Genomic DNA, 17044 nt, shown 5'->3' on the forward strand with positions numbered 1-17044 from the left:
CATGGCTTCCAGTGCTCAGCAGGTGGGGGGCCGAGGCGGGACCCTGGGAGAGTGAGCAGGCTTGGGGGGGTGTGTGTGCCGGGAGGGTCATGAGGACCAGGGGCGGCTGGAGCAGGGGGCGGGCAGGGGTGGCTAGAGCTGGGGCAGGCAGGGGCGGGCAGGGGTGTGGCTGGGGCAGGGGTGGCTGGGGCAGGGGTGGGCAGGGGCAGCTGGGGCAGGGGGCAGGCAGGGGAGGGCAGGGTGTGGGCAGGGGCGGCTGGAGCTGGGGCAGGCAGGGGCAGCTGGGGCAGGGGCAGGCAGGGGAGGCAGGGGTGGCTGGGCAGGGGGTGGGCAGGGGCAGCTGGGGCAGGGGCGGGCAGGGGTGGCTGGGGCAGGGGTGGCTGGAGCTGGGGCAGGCAGGGGTGGGCAGGGGCAGCTGGGGCAGGGGTGGCTGGGGCAGGCAGGGGCAGGCAGGGGGTGGGCAGGGGCGGCTGGAGCTGGGGGCAGGCAGGGGCGGGCAGGGGCAGCTGGGGCAGGGGTGGCTGGGGCAGGCAGGGGTGGCTGGGGCAGGGGCAGGCAGGGGAGGGCAGGGGCGGGCAGGGGTGGCTGGGGCAGGGGCAGGCAGGGTGAGGGCAGGTGTGGCTGGGGCAGGGCAGGGCAGGGGCGGGCAGGGGAGGGCAGGGGTGGCTGGGGCAGGGGCAGGCAGGGGCAGGCAGGGGCAGGCAGGGGCAGGCAGGGGTGGCTGGGGCAGGGGCAGGCAGGGGAGGGCAGGGGTGGCTGGGGCAGGGGCAGGCAGGGGCAGGCAGGGGCGGGCAGGGGTGGCTGGGGCAGGGGCAGGCAGGGGCGGGCAGGGGTGGCTGGGGCAGGGGTGGCTGGGGCGGGCAGGGGTGGCTGGGGCAGGGGCACCCATGGGAGAGCTGAGGCTGCTGAACTGAGGGGCACCTGGGGCCCAGTGTGGGAGGCCGGGCAGAGGACAGTGGGGTGGGGGGATGTCCTGGGGAGACCAAGGACTTGGGGGGCGGCCCCGGGGCTGTGGCCAGCTCCTGCAGACACGTGTGTGAGCAGGAAAGTGCCCGCGACCTAGCGCATCCCCAGGAGTTCAGCCCATGGCAGGGCAGGGACTGGGAGAGGAGCAGGTGGGGCTGGCAAGGGTGGGGGGCCTACAGTGAGGGACCCCCCCACTCCTGGGCCCCAGGGCTGTCGGAAGAAGCCCTGGGGAACAGGAATGAGGAACTCGGCCCGGTGACGAGTGGGGGGGTTCCAGATGGCATGGGGCCGTAGAGGGCAGGGGAGCTGTGTGGGGCACTGGGGGTGCCCGGGTGCCAGGGGGCAATGGGGTGAGAGGCAGACAGGGGCTGCAGGGGGCGCATGATGGGGGAGGGGCACTGGGGGTTGTGCACAGCCAATAGGAAGTGAGCACGGGGAGGAAAGGGGGTGCCCCCAGAACAGGACACGGGGCCAGGCCACGAGGACCCCCCGGAGGCGGCCTCTGACAGCACCCACCGTGAGAGAAGGCTGGTGCCCGGGGCCTCATGGGCACCCCGCTGACTGTACGCTGAGCCCTAAGGCACACAGCAGGCCCAGTGCTGGGGGGGGGGCTCTGACTGGCCAGGGCAGGGTGGGGGGGCTCCGGCTGCTGCCACAGGGCCTGATGTGGCCGCAGGGCGTGTGCCACCAGAGTGGCCACTTCACTGGACCACCCCCAGCGTCATTCTGCCGGGGTCCCTGACCCACACAGGCCCTGGAGGGGGCTGTGGCGACGATGGACCCTTGTCCCTCCCTAGCCTGTTCTCATCCCTTCTCGAAAGGAGGACCCCAGGACTCAGCCAGACCACGGGGCGGGGGAGCGCAGGCCCCTCTACGGCAGCTCCCGGGGGTGGCTGGGCAAGGGGGCTGGGCCACGGCTGCTCCCAGACACAGCCCAGGGGGCAAGGTCTCCAGGCCCTGGTGTCCCTGGTGGACAGAGGGCTTGCTGGCAGACCTGGACACATGCAGCTGACGCCCCCACCTCTCCGGGCCAGGCACGGGCTGTCGGGCCATCGGCTCCTTGCACACACGGGCAGGGGAGGCAGAGGGAGGGCGGGCTTACCCAGGTTGTCGGTCACCTGGTACGCGTCCCTGAGGTCCTTCATGCGGAAGCCAATGACGTCCACAAAGTCCTCCACCAGCCGGAAGAGCTCCTTGGTGTTGGGGCCCATCTGGGGGAGCAGGAGGGGAGGGGCAGCCTGGAGCTGATGGGGGCCCCTGCACCCCCAGCCCCTGTCAATCATGCCACGGCCTCGAGCAGCCCTCCCCATTTGGTGGGCGGGACTGCTGAGGCCCAAGGAGCAGTGGTGCCGGGGTGGGGCAGACAGGCGGTCAGCCTGGGGGGAAGGGAGGAACTGCGCCTCCCAGAGAAGCCCTGGCCGCCTGGCCATGTGGGCCCCTAGCCGGGCCCGTGTACTCGGTGTGTAGACCCACCGGTGCAGACCTGTCCCGGGTGTGTCCTCCAGGGTCACGGGGCGTCCTCACGTGACAGAGCCACCCCGAACACCCAGTGCGCCCACCCCAGGCTAGCCCAGGATTCAGGGCTGCAACCAGAGACCCCCAGATGCGTGCGCCCTGCTGGCCGCCAGGGCCAGCCCCACGTCCGTACCAGCTGGGCCTCCTCCCACTTGTCCCTGTTCTCCTCCGCCAGCAGGTTGCTGAGGATCTGGACGAAGTTCTGGAGGGGAGAGGGGGAGGCCAGTGAGAAGGAACGCGGCAGCAAACCGGGTTCAGTGTGGCCAGGACCAGGGCTCAGAGTGGCCAGGGTCAAAGTGGCCAGGGTCAGGGGTCAGAGTGACCAGGGTCAGGGGTCAGAGTGTGACCAGGATCAGGGCTCAGTATGGCCAGGACCAGGGCTCAGAGTGGCCAGGGTCAGGAATCAAAGTGGCCAGGGTCAGGGGTCAGAGTGACCAGGGTCAGGGGTCAGAGTGAGACCAGGGTCAGGGGTCAAAGTGAGACCAGGGTCAGGGCTCAGTGTGGCCAGGACTAGGGCTCAGAGTGAGACCAGGGTCAGGGGTCAGAGTGACCAGGGTCAGGGCTCAGTGTGGCCAGGACTAGGGCTCAGAGTGAGACCAGGGTCAGGGCTCAGAGTGACCAGGGTCAGGGCTCAGTGTGTGACCAGGGTCAGGGCTCAGAGTGACCAGGGTCAGGGCTCAGTGTGACCAGGGTCACAGCTCCGTGTGTAACCAGGGTCAGGGGACCGTGAGTGACCTGTGCACGCCCAGGATAGGGGCTCTGTGCTCAACTGGCTCAGTTCTCTGGCTGGGGCCCAGGAGGGCTCCCGGTATGGCCCATCCACGCATCTCCAGCTGCCCACCCGCCTGTCCCACGGCCCAGCTGCCCGTCCCTGGCTGCCCACCTGCACGTCCCCGGGGGTGGGGCTGTAGTAGGCCCTGCGGAAGATCTCGGTCATGTTCCTGAGCACGTCGATGGTGGACAGCAGGTCCCCGCTGTAGCTGGTGCCGTCCTGGGAGATCTCCACCAGCGTCTGGATGACCTCCGAGACCCCCTCCCCCGGCAGCCCCCGCTGGGCCTTGGCCAGGTGCTCCCGGGTCTGGCGAGGGCAGAGAGGTGGAGGCCATGGTCTTTGCAGGACCCTCCCCAGGCAGCCCCCAGCCCACGCCGAGCGGTGAGTGTGGCAGGGGCCCAGCGCCCTCCCCGGCAGCCCCAATGCCAAGCGGTGAGTGTGGCAGGGGCCCAGCGCCCTCCCCGGGCAGCCCCCAGCCCACGCCGAGCGGTGAGTGTGGCAGGGGAGCGGCCGGCTCACCATCATCTGGATGTTCCGGTAGTCGATGGAGACACAGCGGATGTAGGTGGGGGGCTCCCAGTAGGCGATGCCCTCCTCGTCCAGCTCACAGCGCCGCAAGATGAGGCCTGCAGGGACCCCACTTCTGCGCTGGACGCTCACCGCCCCACCCACTGCTCCCAGGCAGGAGCCCCCCCGGACAGGACCCCTGCCCCCAGAAGCCCAGAACGGAGCCAGGCCAGGGCCCTGCCCATCCTCCTATGCGCTGCTGAGCCCCTGCGCCAGGTGCTGGGGACCCGGGAGGCCCCAGCGCTCCGGGGACTCTCCACGTGCCGGTGGGAGGACTCCGGCCGAGTGGGGGCTTCAGAGTTGGGCGGGGCCTCCCTCGGAGGAGCCCCTTCCCACTCAGCCCCTTGTGCGACACTGGGGTCCCCACGCCTAACAAGGGCACACCTCGTTCCCGGGAAACCGTGGGAGAAACACCTTCAGCCTCAGACAGCTGTCACCTCCTTGTCACTCAACGGGGCCCCAGAACCCAGGCCAGAGATGAGGCACAGCAGGACACTTGGCCAAATACGCAGACAGGGAACCTCCGTGCTGCTTGCTGTCTGGCTTCTCTGGGTTTGTGATTTGCCACGGAGGACAAACAAGTGTGGGGGGGGGGGAGTTGTGCCGTGGCAGGCAAGTCCCAGTGCCGACCGGCACCCCTTGGGGATCACCCACCACCCCAGACAGTCCTGTGAAGAGGAGCCTCAATACACCCACTCCCCAGATGAGAAAATTGAGGCTGGAGAGATGGCCTCACTGCCCGGGTGTCAGGAGGCAAATGGGCGGAGCCCGGGTTGGGACCCTCCCTGCCTGCTGCCTCCCAGGTCCCCCGCCCTCCCTGGAGGCCATGCTCAGCCCCCTCACCCCCCCCCCCCCCCAACAGGACCACAGCCACTGCTCTGGGCTGGCGTCCAGAGTGCACTCCCCACCCTGTGGCACTGAGAGCCCAGGGCAAGTGTGGCGCCACCTGCCGGCTGGCCGGGGCTGTGCCGCTCACAGGGACTCTGAGGACCCGGTGCTGGCCCCGGTGGAGGGAACAGGGTCCCACACACAGCGCCCCGGCCTCACCTGTGGCATTTCGGGGACACCGCACCGCAGCCGCCTCTCCCGCCGGTGTCTCTTTCCAGACCACGGAGCCAAAGCTGTCCTCGTCACAGATCTCGTGGGGTTCTGCCAGGAGGCCAGCGACAGCGGGGGTGGGGGGCGTGGGGGGGACACAGGGGCTCAGGGACGGCGCCACGCCCCCAGGGCCTCGACCGCCTGCTGCGGACGCGGGGACTCACCGGGACACCGCTGGGTGCCGCACTGCCGGTACTCGTCCTGGGGGCCCTGGCACGCCGCGCCCCCGAAGAAGGGTCCGGCACACGCGCGCTCACCCGCCGCTGGCTGCCGCCCCCGCACGTGACGCTGCAGCCGCCCCACGTGGCCCAGGCCTGCCACTTGCCGTCCACTGCGGGGCCACGCAGGCGGGGACGTGGGCGGGGAGCCCCGAGGACAAACCAGAGTCCAGGTCAGCCCGACCTAGACGGGGCGGACGCCCTCTGCGCCTCCCCCACCCCGGCCGGCCGCCCCTCACCTGGGCACTGCCGCAGGAAGCAGTCTCGCGTCTCCACCCAGTGGCCCTGGCACTCGGCACCGCCGTACGAGGGGCCCGTTGCACTCGCGCGTGCGCTGCTGCCGGCCCTGGGAGCAGCTGGCGGAGCAGGCGCTCCAGCTGGACCACTCGTTCCAGCTTCCATCGACTGCCCGGCCCAGGGGAGCGAAAGGGGCGGGAGCCAGCGTGAGCCCCAGCGCCCCCGGCCCGGCCTGGGCGCCCCAGCACCAGCACCCAGCCCAGCCTGGCCTGGGCGCCCCCAGCACCAGCACCCAGTCCCCCGCCTGGGAGCCAGTGTGAACCCTAGCGCCCCCGGCCCGGCCTGGGCACCCCAGCACCAGCACCCAGACCAGCCCGACCTGGGCACCCCCAGCACCAGCACCCAGACCAGTCTGGGCGCCCCAGCACCAGCACCCAGCCCAGCCTGGCCTGGGCGCCCCCAGCACCAGCACCCAGTCCCCCGCCTGGGAGCCAGTGTGAACCCTAGCGCCCCCGGCCCGGCCTGGGCGCCCCAGCACCAGCACCCAGACCAGCCCGACCTGGGCACCCCCAGCACCAGCACCAGCCCAGCCCAGCCTGGGCGCCCCAGCACCAGCACCCAGACCAGCCCGACCTGGGCACCCCCAGCACCAGCCCAGCCCGGCCTGGGCGCCCCAGCACCAGCACCCAGACCAGCCCGACCTGGGCGCCCCCAGCACCAGCACCCAGACCAGCCCGGCCTGGGCACCCCAGCACCAGCACCCAGTCCCCCGCCTGGGAGCCAGCATGAACCCCAGCGCCCCCGGCCCGGCCTGGGCACCCCCAGCACCAGCACCCAGCCCGGGCTGCACCTCGGCCTGTCCATGGACCAGTCTGAGGCTCCGGGCTCTGAGCGCCCCCCCTCCGCCCCCTTCCTCTCACCTACCAGGGCACAAGGCGATGTTGCAGAACTTGGTTTGCTTCTCGGGCCCCTCACAGGGGTTGCCTCCAAACTGGGGGGGCCTGCAGGTGCGCGTGCGGTCCCGGAAGCCACGGCCGCAGGTGCTGGAGCAGAGGCTCCAGGGCGACCACTCATCCCAGGCGCCATGCACTGCGAGGGAGAGGACAGCGCTGCTGCCCCCCGGCGCCCCCTGCTGCCAGCCACCCCCACCCCGCCGCCACCGGGGCCCCACCCCACCCAGGGTCCGGCCCCGCCCCGACCACGCCCCTTCTCCCGCCCTGCCAAGGCCCGCCCCGCCACCTCCTGGCCCCGCCCCACCCAGGGTCCACTCTGGGCCCTGCCCAGGCCCAGCCCCACCGCCTCCTGCCCCGCCCCGGCCCCGCCCCTTCTCCCCGCCCTGCCCAAGGCCCGCCCCGGTCCCGCCCCGCCGCCTCCTGGCCCCGCCCCACCCAGGGTCCACCCTGGGCCCCGCCCCGGCCCCTCCCCTTCTCCCCGCCCTGCCCAAGGCCCGCCCCGCCCCACCCAGGGTCCACCCTGGGCCCGCCCCGGCCCCGCCCCGGCCCCGCCCACCTGGACACACGGCCGAGTTGTTGCACAGCCGCTGCTCCCGCAGGGGCCCGCTGCACTGCGTGCTGTAGGAAGACGACACGCAGAAGCGCGTGCGGGTCTGCCAGCCCTCGCCGCAGGTGCTGGAGCACACGCTCCACGGGGACCACTCCTCGGCCGCCGGGTCGCCTAAGGGCGCAGAGCCACCGCGTCGCCGGCCTGCGTGGGCCCTGCTCGCGGCGCGGGTCTCGGGCACGGCCTGGGCCCCGGTCCGTGCCGGACAGGCCCGGCCTACACCCGACGCCAGCCCCCCGGGGCTCGGTCACGAACGCCGCTGCCCGGCCCGGGGCCCTGCCGCTCACCCGTCTGGGGCGAAGGGAACCCGAACTGCTGCAGCTCGTCGCCCAGCTCCTCCCGCCGCCGGGCGTCTGTGGACCGCAGAGACTGGCTCCGGGAGCTGGCGCGGCCAGCGGCTGCGGGTCACACAGGGCCAGGTCAGCGTCCCCCGGGGCCATCAGCACGGCCGCCACCGGCCCTCGTGCGACCACACTGGCTCCCGTGTGCCGCAGGCGGGGACCCCAGGCCCTCAGGCCGGCAGTGGCCTTCGGGACAGCGCCCCTGAGTGGCCGCGGCTCTCCCATCAGCAGCCCCGCACCCTAAGCCCCCCCCCCCCCCAGTCCATCTAGGAAAACAAAAAAGAGCCAACCCGAAGAGTGACAGTCTCATTACAAGCTGATGGAGCTCTATGGGAGCTGCTAAAACATGCATGAGGTCTTTAGCGAGCCTTATTAGAGAGATCCATCCTGCGCGCCCGGGGAGCCCCCCAGGTCCCCGCCCGCCCCCGCCCCCGCCCCGCAGCGACTCACGCCCGCAGGCCTTGCGGTTGCACAGGCGGCCCTCTTCCAGCACCCCCTCGCAGCCGCCGCCCTCCACGCCCGGCGCGGGCAGGCAGGTGCGCGTCCGTGTCTGCAGGCCGCCCCCACAGTCCCGCGTGCACTCGCCCCACAGGGACCACAGCTTCCAGCCGCCTGGGGGGAGCAGAGGGTGGGCGTCAGGGTCCCCGCCCCCGGAGCAGCCCCGCCGGGGCAGTGGGCACGGTGCGGCCCCTCCCAGCCGTGCCAAGGCCTCTCAGCTCTGAGCCTGGGTCTTCTCACCTGCAGGGGGTGGGGGCGCGCAAGCTCCGCCCCTGCCGGGCCCAGGGCTGGGGCCCAGCAGCCCCGCGGAGCCCCTGGAGAGGACCCTTGAGGAGGGGCTGCAGGCCCTCCCACCCGCCTCACTCCCAGCCTGGGTGCCCTGTGTGCCACGTCTCCTGCACCCAGCGTCCAAGCACCTCACTGGGAACACCCAGGAGCCCCCCACAGCCTGGGGCGGGGGACGCGGCCAGGCCTCCGGCAGACCCCTCCAGGGCACACAGCCCTCCCCCAGGGCACCCTCCTGGCTGGGTCCAGCGCTCACGCTGCCCCCACGCAGCAGGAAGTTGGTCATAGCTGGTGGCATTGCCAGTGGGACCTGCCATCTGCCCGCTGTGGGCACTGAGGGCCAGAGCGGGCCCTGGGGCTGCCCCCAGCCCTGAAGGCCCAGGTGGGCACCGCCCTGGCCTACCCCATCATCTACAAAGCAAGATGCTGGCCGCGGGGCGGATCAGCAGAGGAGGGGGCCTGGCCGGGCACTGCTCACAGCGGGAGCCCCTGTCTTCCCGCCTGTGCTAGGAGTGACCGCCAGGGGGCGCCAAGGGCCAGCGAATGGGAGGAGGGAAGGTTCTGCCTCCTCCCTGCTGGGTCGCGAGGGAAAGCTTTCTCACAGCGGGTGGGGTGGGGGTTCCCTGACACCTCCAGTGCCCAGAGAGGCAGAGTGGTCGGGCTGCGGGCACAGGGCGGCCTGGGCCGGCCCCGCGGGGTGCATGGTGTGGAGGCGGCGGGCAGGCCGTGGTTCTGGGCCCCTCCTCCGTATTTGCCTTCTCCCAGGGGCAAATGCCTCACTCCCATTTCTCAGATGGGAAGACTGAGGCCGACCTAGGTTTGGGACACCCGTGTTCCCCCTGCAAGGAAGCACCCTCCACCCCGTGCCCATGGAAGGCTGCTCCTCTCCTGGTGGGGGCGCCCAGCCCCCCACTCCATGCCCAGGAGGGGCCATTTCACTCCAGAGAGGTGGGGTCTGCACAGCGGGGGCCGGGGTGGGCACCAGAGCTGGCGCTGGTGAGGCGCCGAACAGGGAGGGGTCCGGCCCGGGGACACTCCATCAGCAGCACCTGGGATTCCGAATGCGCCCTGCCCCCCCGCGGCCACCTGCCAGGCTGACCTTAGCCCTGACCTCCTGGCTTCTATGGCCTCGCCTGCCAAAGCTGTCCAACCTGGAGACTTTGAGACAAGGGCAGAGGGGGGCAGGGGTCCTGCCTGCAACCCCCGGGCTGCCCCGGCCCAGCCCCCGGAACAAAAGCCTGAGTGACGTGGAAACCGGCAGTGGGTGGGAGAGGGAGGGTGTCCACGCCGGGCTGATCGGAGGATGCCACTCGGTTCCCATGGCAACTGCCGCAGAGCAAAGCCTTTCGGGATAGACCCAGGTTAGGCCTCGGCTGCCAAAACACCCACTATTTCAGGGCTGGTTACCTTGGTGACCCAGGTGGCGAGGGGCGGGGGAGAGGCGGGGGCACATCCGGAGAGGCTGGGAGGGGGGAGGCCGCCTCAGGGACCCCTCCCCATGCCCTGACCCAGGTCACAGGCCGAGCCCCAGCCTCGGCTGCATACTGAGCCCTTATCAAGCCCCGGTCACGTCCTGAGCCCTGAGCCCTGGCCACGCTCCAGCCACGAACAGCTACCCAGAAGGCGGCAGCAGCTGCTCTGATGGGCGCTTCTGCTCTGGGCGTCCACGCACTGACACTGGACAGGTGAACACCTGTGGAGTGACTGCACCCCTGCCAGAGGCGGGGGTCCCCAGGAAGGCGCCGGGCAGAGCTGCCTCCGGGCTACCCAGGGGCAGCGCGGGGCAGGCAGGGCTGGGGGCTGCCCCTCCAGGCCCGGAAAGAAGCTGCCATTCTTCCCGCACTCAATGCCCCTCTGTCTGGCCGCCTCATTTCCATCTCATTACAGACATGAATAGCCAATTAAGGCCACCGGCGGCCCGGCCACCCAGGAGAGGGTACGTGGCCAGGGGACCCCGGCAGCCTTCTCACCCTGGAGGCCGTGGGCTCCCCAAACCCTGCACCCCAGGTTGGCTGGGGTGAGGGTGCTGGGTCAGCCCCTCCCTCCAGCAGGGCCTCCGCGGGCTTCTAGGATCCCCCTTGCAGGGGTGCCATGCACTTCCATCCTATTCCAGCAGAGGTCGCCAGAGTCCAGCAGGTGGCGGCTCCGGCCCCACCAGGCCTGGGTTCCCAGGTACCCACAGCATCCTCCAGGGATGAGCCCCAGCCCAGGTTCCTGGAGATCCCAGCAAATCAGGGACTGTCCTGTGGAGCCAGACCCCTCCTCCAAAGCCTGGACCCACAGTTCCCAAGGAGCAGCCACAGAACCAGAAAGGATTCTGCCTGAGCCCTGCACCCACCCAGGCAACCCCGCTGCCTTGAGCCACCGCTCCTCCCACGAGGCCCCACGTGGCCAGCAGCGAGCCCATCTCTGGTCCTGCCAGGCTCACACAGGCCCCAGGAGCAGGTGCCATCCCGGCCCCCAGCCACAGACATGAAACAGGCTCACGAGGCCGGCCCAGTTTGCAGGGGCTTGGGCCACAGCCCAGCCTGCGTCCCAGTGGGGCTGAGCTGAGCACGGGAGGGGCTGGGGGCTGGGGTGGGCACACATGCAGCTGTGTGTGTGGGTCCTGCCCCGGCCCTGGAGGGACCTCCTTCCTCCCTGTCACCCACCCCAGCCCACCCTGGCCCTCTCTGTGGCCTGCAGACCCCAGAGCTGCCTCCTGGCGCTGCCTTCAAAGACTCTGGGGGCCCCTGGAGTCAGGCTTGAGCCCGACCCAGGTCTGCGTGAGGGCCGTGTGCACCGCCAGCCCGGCCGGCCCTGGCCTGAGGCCCAGGGTGGGAGGCAGGTCTGCTCAAAGCCCCTCTGCCTCCCAGGACCCACGGCCTGGTGGAGCTCATGGTGGTAGAATGCGTGTGTCCCCACCCCACAGGTCAGGCTCTGCACAGGCTCACAGGACACACATGGGACATGCAGAGGACATGCACGGGACATGCAGAGAAAACACAGGACACACAGAGGACAGACACGGGACATACATGGGACACACAGAGAACACGCACAGGGAAGACACAGGACATGCATGGGACACACAGAGGACACACAAGACACACAGATGACAGACACAGGACATACATGGGACACACAGAGAACACGCACAGGGAAGACACAGGACATGCATGGGACACACAGAGGACAGACACAGAACATGCATGGGGCACACAGAGAACACACAAGACACACAGAGGACAGACACGGGACATGCACAAGACACACAGAGAACACACAGGCCAGACACAGGACGGCATGGGACACATGAAGAACACACAGAGGACACACAGAGCACACACACAGGGCAGACACAGGACATGCACGGGACACACAGAGGACACACAGAGCACACACACAGGGCAGACACAGGATGTGCACGGGACACACAGAGGACACATAGAGCACACACAGGGCAGACACAGGACGTGCATGGGACACACAGAGAACACACACAGGACACACAGAGGACAGACACAGGACATGCACGGGACACACAGAGAACACACACAGAACAGACACAGGATGTGCACAGGACACACAGAGGACAGACACGGGACATGCATGGGACACACAGAGAACACGCACAGGGAAGACACAGGGCATGCATGGGACACACAGAGAACACACAAGAAACACAGAGGACAGACACATGACATGCACAGGACATGCAGAGGATAGGCACAGGACATGCATGGGGCACACAGAGGACACACAGAACACACACAGGGCAGACACAGGACATGCATGGGACACACGGAGGACACACAGGGCAGACATAGGACATGCATGAGACACACAGAGAACACACACAGGACACACAGAGGACAGACACAGGACATGCAGAGGATAGACACAGGACATGCACAGGACATGCAGAGGACAGACACAGGACATGCATGGGGCACACAGAGAACACACATAGGACACACAGAAGACACACAGAGAACACACAGATGACACGTGGGACATGAATTGAACATAGAGAACAGACGTTGGACATGTATAGGACACAACAAAGGACACACATGACACTCATAGGACATGCAGAGGACATATCAGAACATACAGGAATAGACATAGGACACACATGGGACATGTAAATGACACAATACACAACACACATGGGACACAGAGGACACACAGAGGACAGGCAAAGGACATATAAAGGACACACAGAAACAACACACAGGAACACACAGCGGACACACACAGGACATGCAGAGGATAAACAGAGGACATATAGAGGACACACACAGGATGGGAGACACAAAGAGTACACAAGGACACGCAGAGGACAACACATGAGACACACGGGACATGCAAAGACACACAGGGACACACAGGACACACACAAGGACATAGGACACACCCAAGGACAGACACAGACACACAGGGGACACACACAGGGCGCACACACACACCAGCTCCCAGCCCCAGGACGCTGCCTGCTCTGTCTCACACGTGGCTTCTGAAACACAGCACTGTAATTAAAACATGAATATTTCAAACAACCCTGGAGAGCAACGGCCCCGTGTCAGCAGAGGCAGGAAGATGGGAGACCACGGGAGTGAGCGAGAGAGATGGCTAGGGCGTGGCCTGGGAGCCAGGGAGCCCCCGGGCTGGGCTGGGCAGAGGGATCGGAGGCCCGCACCGTGGCCAGCACTGGTCTGCGTACACGGCCGCCCCATGGCCAGGGGCAGGGTGGGCTCAGCGACCACCCCCACACCAGACGTGGCCGTCCAAGCAGCGCCTGCTGTGAGCCTGGCCCCGGCGGTACCGGCTGCCCCTGTGCTGCCCAGCCCGGCCCGAAGCCTCGCACATCCAGACGTGCACTTGTACGTGGTGCTGCACACGGGAAGGAGTGAGCACAGGGCACCGCACACGTATGCACACCTGTGTCACGCGGATGTACACCTGTGTCACGCGGATGTCACACGTGCACAGTGAGCGGCACACCTGCACACACCTTCCTTTTGCCAGAACAGCCCCCTGCCCTACCCTCTGCAAAGACCCCACCTCATTCTGTTCTGCTCCCCGCTGCCCCCACAAGCGGGCAAGGCCTCTGAGACCCCTCCCCTGCTCTCAGGCCACAAAGCACCCCCTCCTCCCCAGCTGTAAGGGTCAGAGCCCCAGGGGCTGGGCCAGGGTCAGGCGGGGCTGAAGCCGCCCTGGGGCGGGACACACGGGCCCAGGGCCACGTCAGCGCCACGTCAGCATCCACTGCCCCAGCCTGGCTGCCCGCTGAGCTGCTGAGGCCCCGTATCCCGCCCCGCGTCCCCTCTGCAGCCAGGGCCTCCCGAGCCTGCACCCCTGCACCTCAGAGCTCAGAGAAGGGAGGGGCCCTGTGCCCGGCCCAGCTCCGAGGACCCCAGGGACACGAGCACCCCGACCCTCACCTGTGCATTGGCCTCGCCGGCCCCAGGGAGGCCTCAGCTCCTGCCAGCTCCGTACTGCTCTGCCCACAGCCCTGCGTGTGGCTGGATCACACGCGGGGGCCCTGGCCAGCCTCTGCACCGGCCCAGAGACCGGGCTGACAGGACACTCGGGGCCAGCCTGGCCACCCCACGGCCCTGCAAACACCTCCGTGTTCTCCACTCCTCCTCCCTGCCCCCACGCTCACCACCATGACCACCACACACACATACACACACACACACGGCCCTGGCCAAGGATGCAGAAGGTCCCCCCCGTGGTGGACCTGCCGTGGCCGAGGCGCCCGCCCTCTGTCTCGCCTGGGACGGGCTTGGTTTCCTGCACCCCCGCCTCCTGGAGGGGCCGGCTCCGCTCCACGCCTGTGCCCCTGGCCCTGGCCTCAAGGAAGTTCCCTCCCTGGGATCCCCGGCCCCCGGCTGGGGATGAAGAAGTGGCTTCCTCTGTGTTCCTGCCTGGCCTGAGCCAGACTCACTTCCCGGCCTGGGCACCGTGAAGGCGGCACCTGTGCAGGCCCTGCCGCAGCCGAGAAAGCCCACCCCGCCCCTCCAGGACAGGCCCAGCAAGGCCCACGGCAGGTGCGGCCTTCTGTCCCTGTGCCTGGGCGCTGTCCCCTCACGTCTCCCGGCCCGCCTGGCATCCCTGACCTGCCTGTCCAGGGCCTGGCTGTCTGCCTCAGCACCGTGTTTCCTGCCGCTCTGCCTGCTGGGAGTCACGGTGTGCGCCCCTGGGTGGCTCCCGGACCAGGGCTTTTGCTGTCAGTGCCATGGCCGCTGCCCGAGCACCCAGGACACCCGGCCTGCTCTCGGTCACTGCCGCCACACCCGGCCCTGAAACCTCAGCCGACTGCACCTCCAAGGAGCCCGCGGCCCCCGCGCCTGGCACCAGCCCCGTAGCCGCCATCCGACCCAGCCAGTCTCCAAGCCAGGACCCTGAAATGCCCCAGCCTGGGGGTGCTCACGCCCACCGCTCAGGGCTCAGCAAGGAGTTGTCACGCGCCAGGCCCCACGCAGGCCGGACTTCCTGCCCTCAACCCAGCTCCACTCAGGGTCGGGGGTCAGGGCCCCCGGGGAAGGAGGCCCTCGCCCACCCTGCACCCGCAGCCCCGCCTCCAGCTCACCTGCGGCTCCATGCCCGGCCCGCTCCTGCGTCAGGCTGGTGAGGCAGTTCTCGGGGCCCCCGGCCACGCCATCTCTCAGGCAGACGTCCCCACGGGGGACCAGGGGTCCTGAGGCGGCGCCGCCGGCCTCCCCGCCCAGACAGGCACAGGGGGTCTGCATGATCCCGCAGGGGTGCGAGCTGCGGCTGCCGGCCAGACAGGCATCCAACCAGCGGCACAGCATCTGACAGGCGGCACGGCTGGGGTTCCGGTTGCCCACGACCAGATACTCCACGGAGAAGTCGTCGCCGGGGCCCGGGGGCCCGTCGAGGGGCTGGGGCTCCATGTCCTGCGGCGGCTGCTGCCAGCGCATTTGTAGGAACTGTTTGCCGGCCTGCAGGAAGGCCAGGGGCGCCGAGGGGTCGCACAGCCTCAGCACCTCGTCGAAGCTCTCCACGCCCAGGTAGGTGCGCGTGGATTCCAGGAAGGAGTCGAACTGGTAGGTGCGGACGCGGCCGGGGCCGCCGCAGGGCGCCGGGGCCTTGGCCACCTTCATGTACAGCGTGTAGCGCCTCGGGTCTGGGTTCCGCAGGGTCCAGGAGCAGCGCGATGCGTTGGCCGGGAACACGGCGGCCGCCGAGAAGTAGCCGAAGAACTTGCCCTGCACCAAGGTGGCGCACGGCTCAGGCCCCGGCCCCGCCTCGGCCACGCCGCCGGCCGCCCTGGTCCCGCACCCCAGAAGCAGCGGCAGCAGCAGCGGCAGTAGCGGGAGGAGCCGGAGCAGCCGGACGGGCCCCGGGGCTGCGGCCTGGCCCCTCATCCTAGCTCACGGGGCCGCCGGGCTTCTGCGGGCTGGGCGGGCAGGCGTGGGCCAGGCTCTGACATGCCAGGGTCCAGGGTCGAGGGCAGGGGGCCAGGCGAGGGCCAGACGGGGAGGGGGCGGGGCTTCAGGTGACGACGGAGAGGGCCGCCACAGTTCCTAACGTCCACGGTCCCGGGGCCAGCCGGTGGCCACCCGCGGCAGCTGGAAGAGAAAGAGCAGATGGGGTGGCCTGAGCCCCTGGGGCGCCCCGGCCACAGGAGCAGGAGGGTCGCTCGGCCGGCTGCCAGGGAGGCAGGAGGCCCTCGGAGGCAGACGGGCCCTGGCGCCCTCCCAGGCACCTGCTCCGTCCACCTGCCTACCCACCACCCCCGTCCACCTACCCTACCCACCACCACCTGCGGGGGGCGGGGTCTGGCCAGGACCAGCACTCGTGCACACTGTTGCAGCCAGGAAGGGTGGGCGGCGCCCCCGAGCCTCTTGGCCAACCCCTCTGGTCAGCAGCCCGGCGTGGCTCCTGCAGGCCCTGGGCCTGCCTGTCCACCACCCTAGGCATCCCCCCTGCTGAGTGTGGGCCAGGCTCTCCCTCCACGTCCTCCCTCCCCTCTTGAAGAGAATCCACAGTACAGGGATGGGAGGAGAGGCAAGGGGGTTGGTCCCTTGGGCCGTCCCCCGCCCCAGCAGCGCCCTAACCTCGGCCACAGGCCTGAAGTGGGGGTGGTGCAGACCCCACAGTAGGAGCCACCGGCGACTGCTCCTTGGTCTGCCTCCTGCCTGCTCTGCTGGCCCGGCCCTGGGCCCCCGCGGCCAGTCCCGAGGCCTCTCACCAGCAAGCCCCCTCCTCTCCCTCCTGCTGCACCCCTGCCTCCATGAGGACTCGCCCTCACCCACCGCTGCACAAGGAGGAAACCAAGGCAGAGAGGGAGACTGCCCCCAGGGCACAGGTGCTGACCCCAGACGGAGGCTGAGGGGCCCGGGCTGTGTGACGGCTGCTCACCGTGCAGGGTGGCGGGGGGCGCGGATGCTGCTGGGCAGGTGCTCCCAGGGCCCTGGCTAGGCTCCTGCCTCAGCTTCCCCATCATGCCCAGCCCTCCGGCCAGGCTGCCCGTCCCACCCAGCAGCGGGGCCAGCCCCTCCCCGGGCACGCCCGAGCTCCCTCCCGGCGCAGGAGCTCTTCTGGCCACCGCCCACGGAGAGTCACTGCTTCCTACTGCTCACACCCAGCTGGCCGCCGGTCATGGCTCTGCGGCCGTGCCCTGTGTCCTGGTGTCCTGGCCCGGTAGGCAGAGCCCGGCCGCTGCCCGAGGCTGCTGGGGCTGGGGCTGTGGGGAGGCGTGGCCTCGGGCCTGCTGCCCCGCAAGGCTGTGGAGCTCACTGCTCTCAGCAGGTGGGTAAGAGCTGGACCTGTGGACATTTGTGGCCAGAGGGGCCCAGGGAGTGACCGGAGCCGGGACAGGGGTCAGCTGGGGGCCCCTGGTCACTCGGAGCAGGCGTGGCCTCGGTGGTGGCGAATGATGGCTCCCCGAGAAGGGAGTTCTCTTAAAAAGGACAAAGCTTGCACAGATCCTTCCCCTCCTGGGGCCTTGGCCACAGAGCTGCTGCCCCGCC

The 17044-nt window shown here is 69.4% G+C and overlaps 1 protein-coding gene across 1 annotated transcript in view; it reads right to left on the reverse strand.

The window, feature by feature from the left end:
- The window catches only part of ADGRB1 (adhesion G protein-coupled receptor B1), a 56484-nt gene extending 41048 nt beyond the window's left edge, over positions 1–15436 (reverse strand). The window contains 16 exon segments of the mRNA XM_062187920.1: positions 1794–1800; positions 2069–2177; positions 2615–2683; positions 3365–3559; positions 3773–3879; positions 4868–4969; positions 5083–5173; positions 5176–5249; positions 5376–5451; positions 5453–5541; positions 6104–6112; positions 6298–6462; positions 6883–7047; positions 7221–7331; positions 7725–7886; positions 14638–15436. Coding sequence (XP_062043904.1) covers positions 1794–1800; positions 2069–2177; positions 2615–2683; positions 3365–3559; positions 3773–3879; positions 4868–4969; positions 5083–5173; positions 5176–5249; positions 5376–5451; positions 5453–5541; positions 6104–6112; positions 6298–6462; positions 6883–7047; positions 7221–7331; positions 7725–7886; positions 14638–15436 — 2330 coding nt within the window.
- Positions 15437–17044: the final 1608 nt, after the last annotated feature.

The sequence above is a fragment of the Lepus europaeus genome, chromosome 4 (assembly GCF_033115175.1).
Source record: "Lepus europaeus isolate LE1 chromosome 4, mLepTim1.pri, whole genome shotgun sequence".
Taxonomy (NCBI): Eukaryota; Metazoa; Chordata; class Mammalia; order Lagomorpha; family Leporidae; genus Lepus; species Lepus europaeus.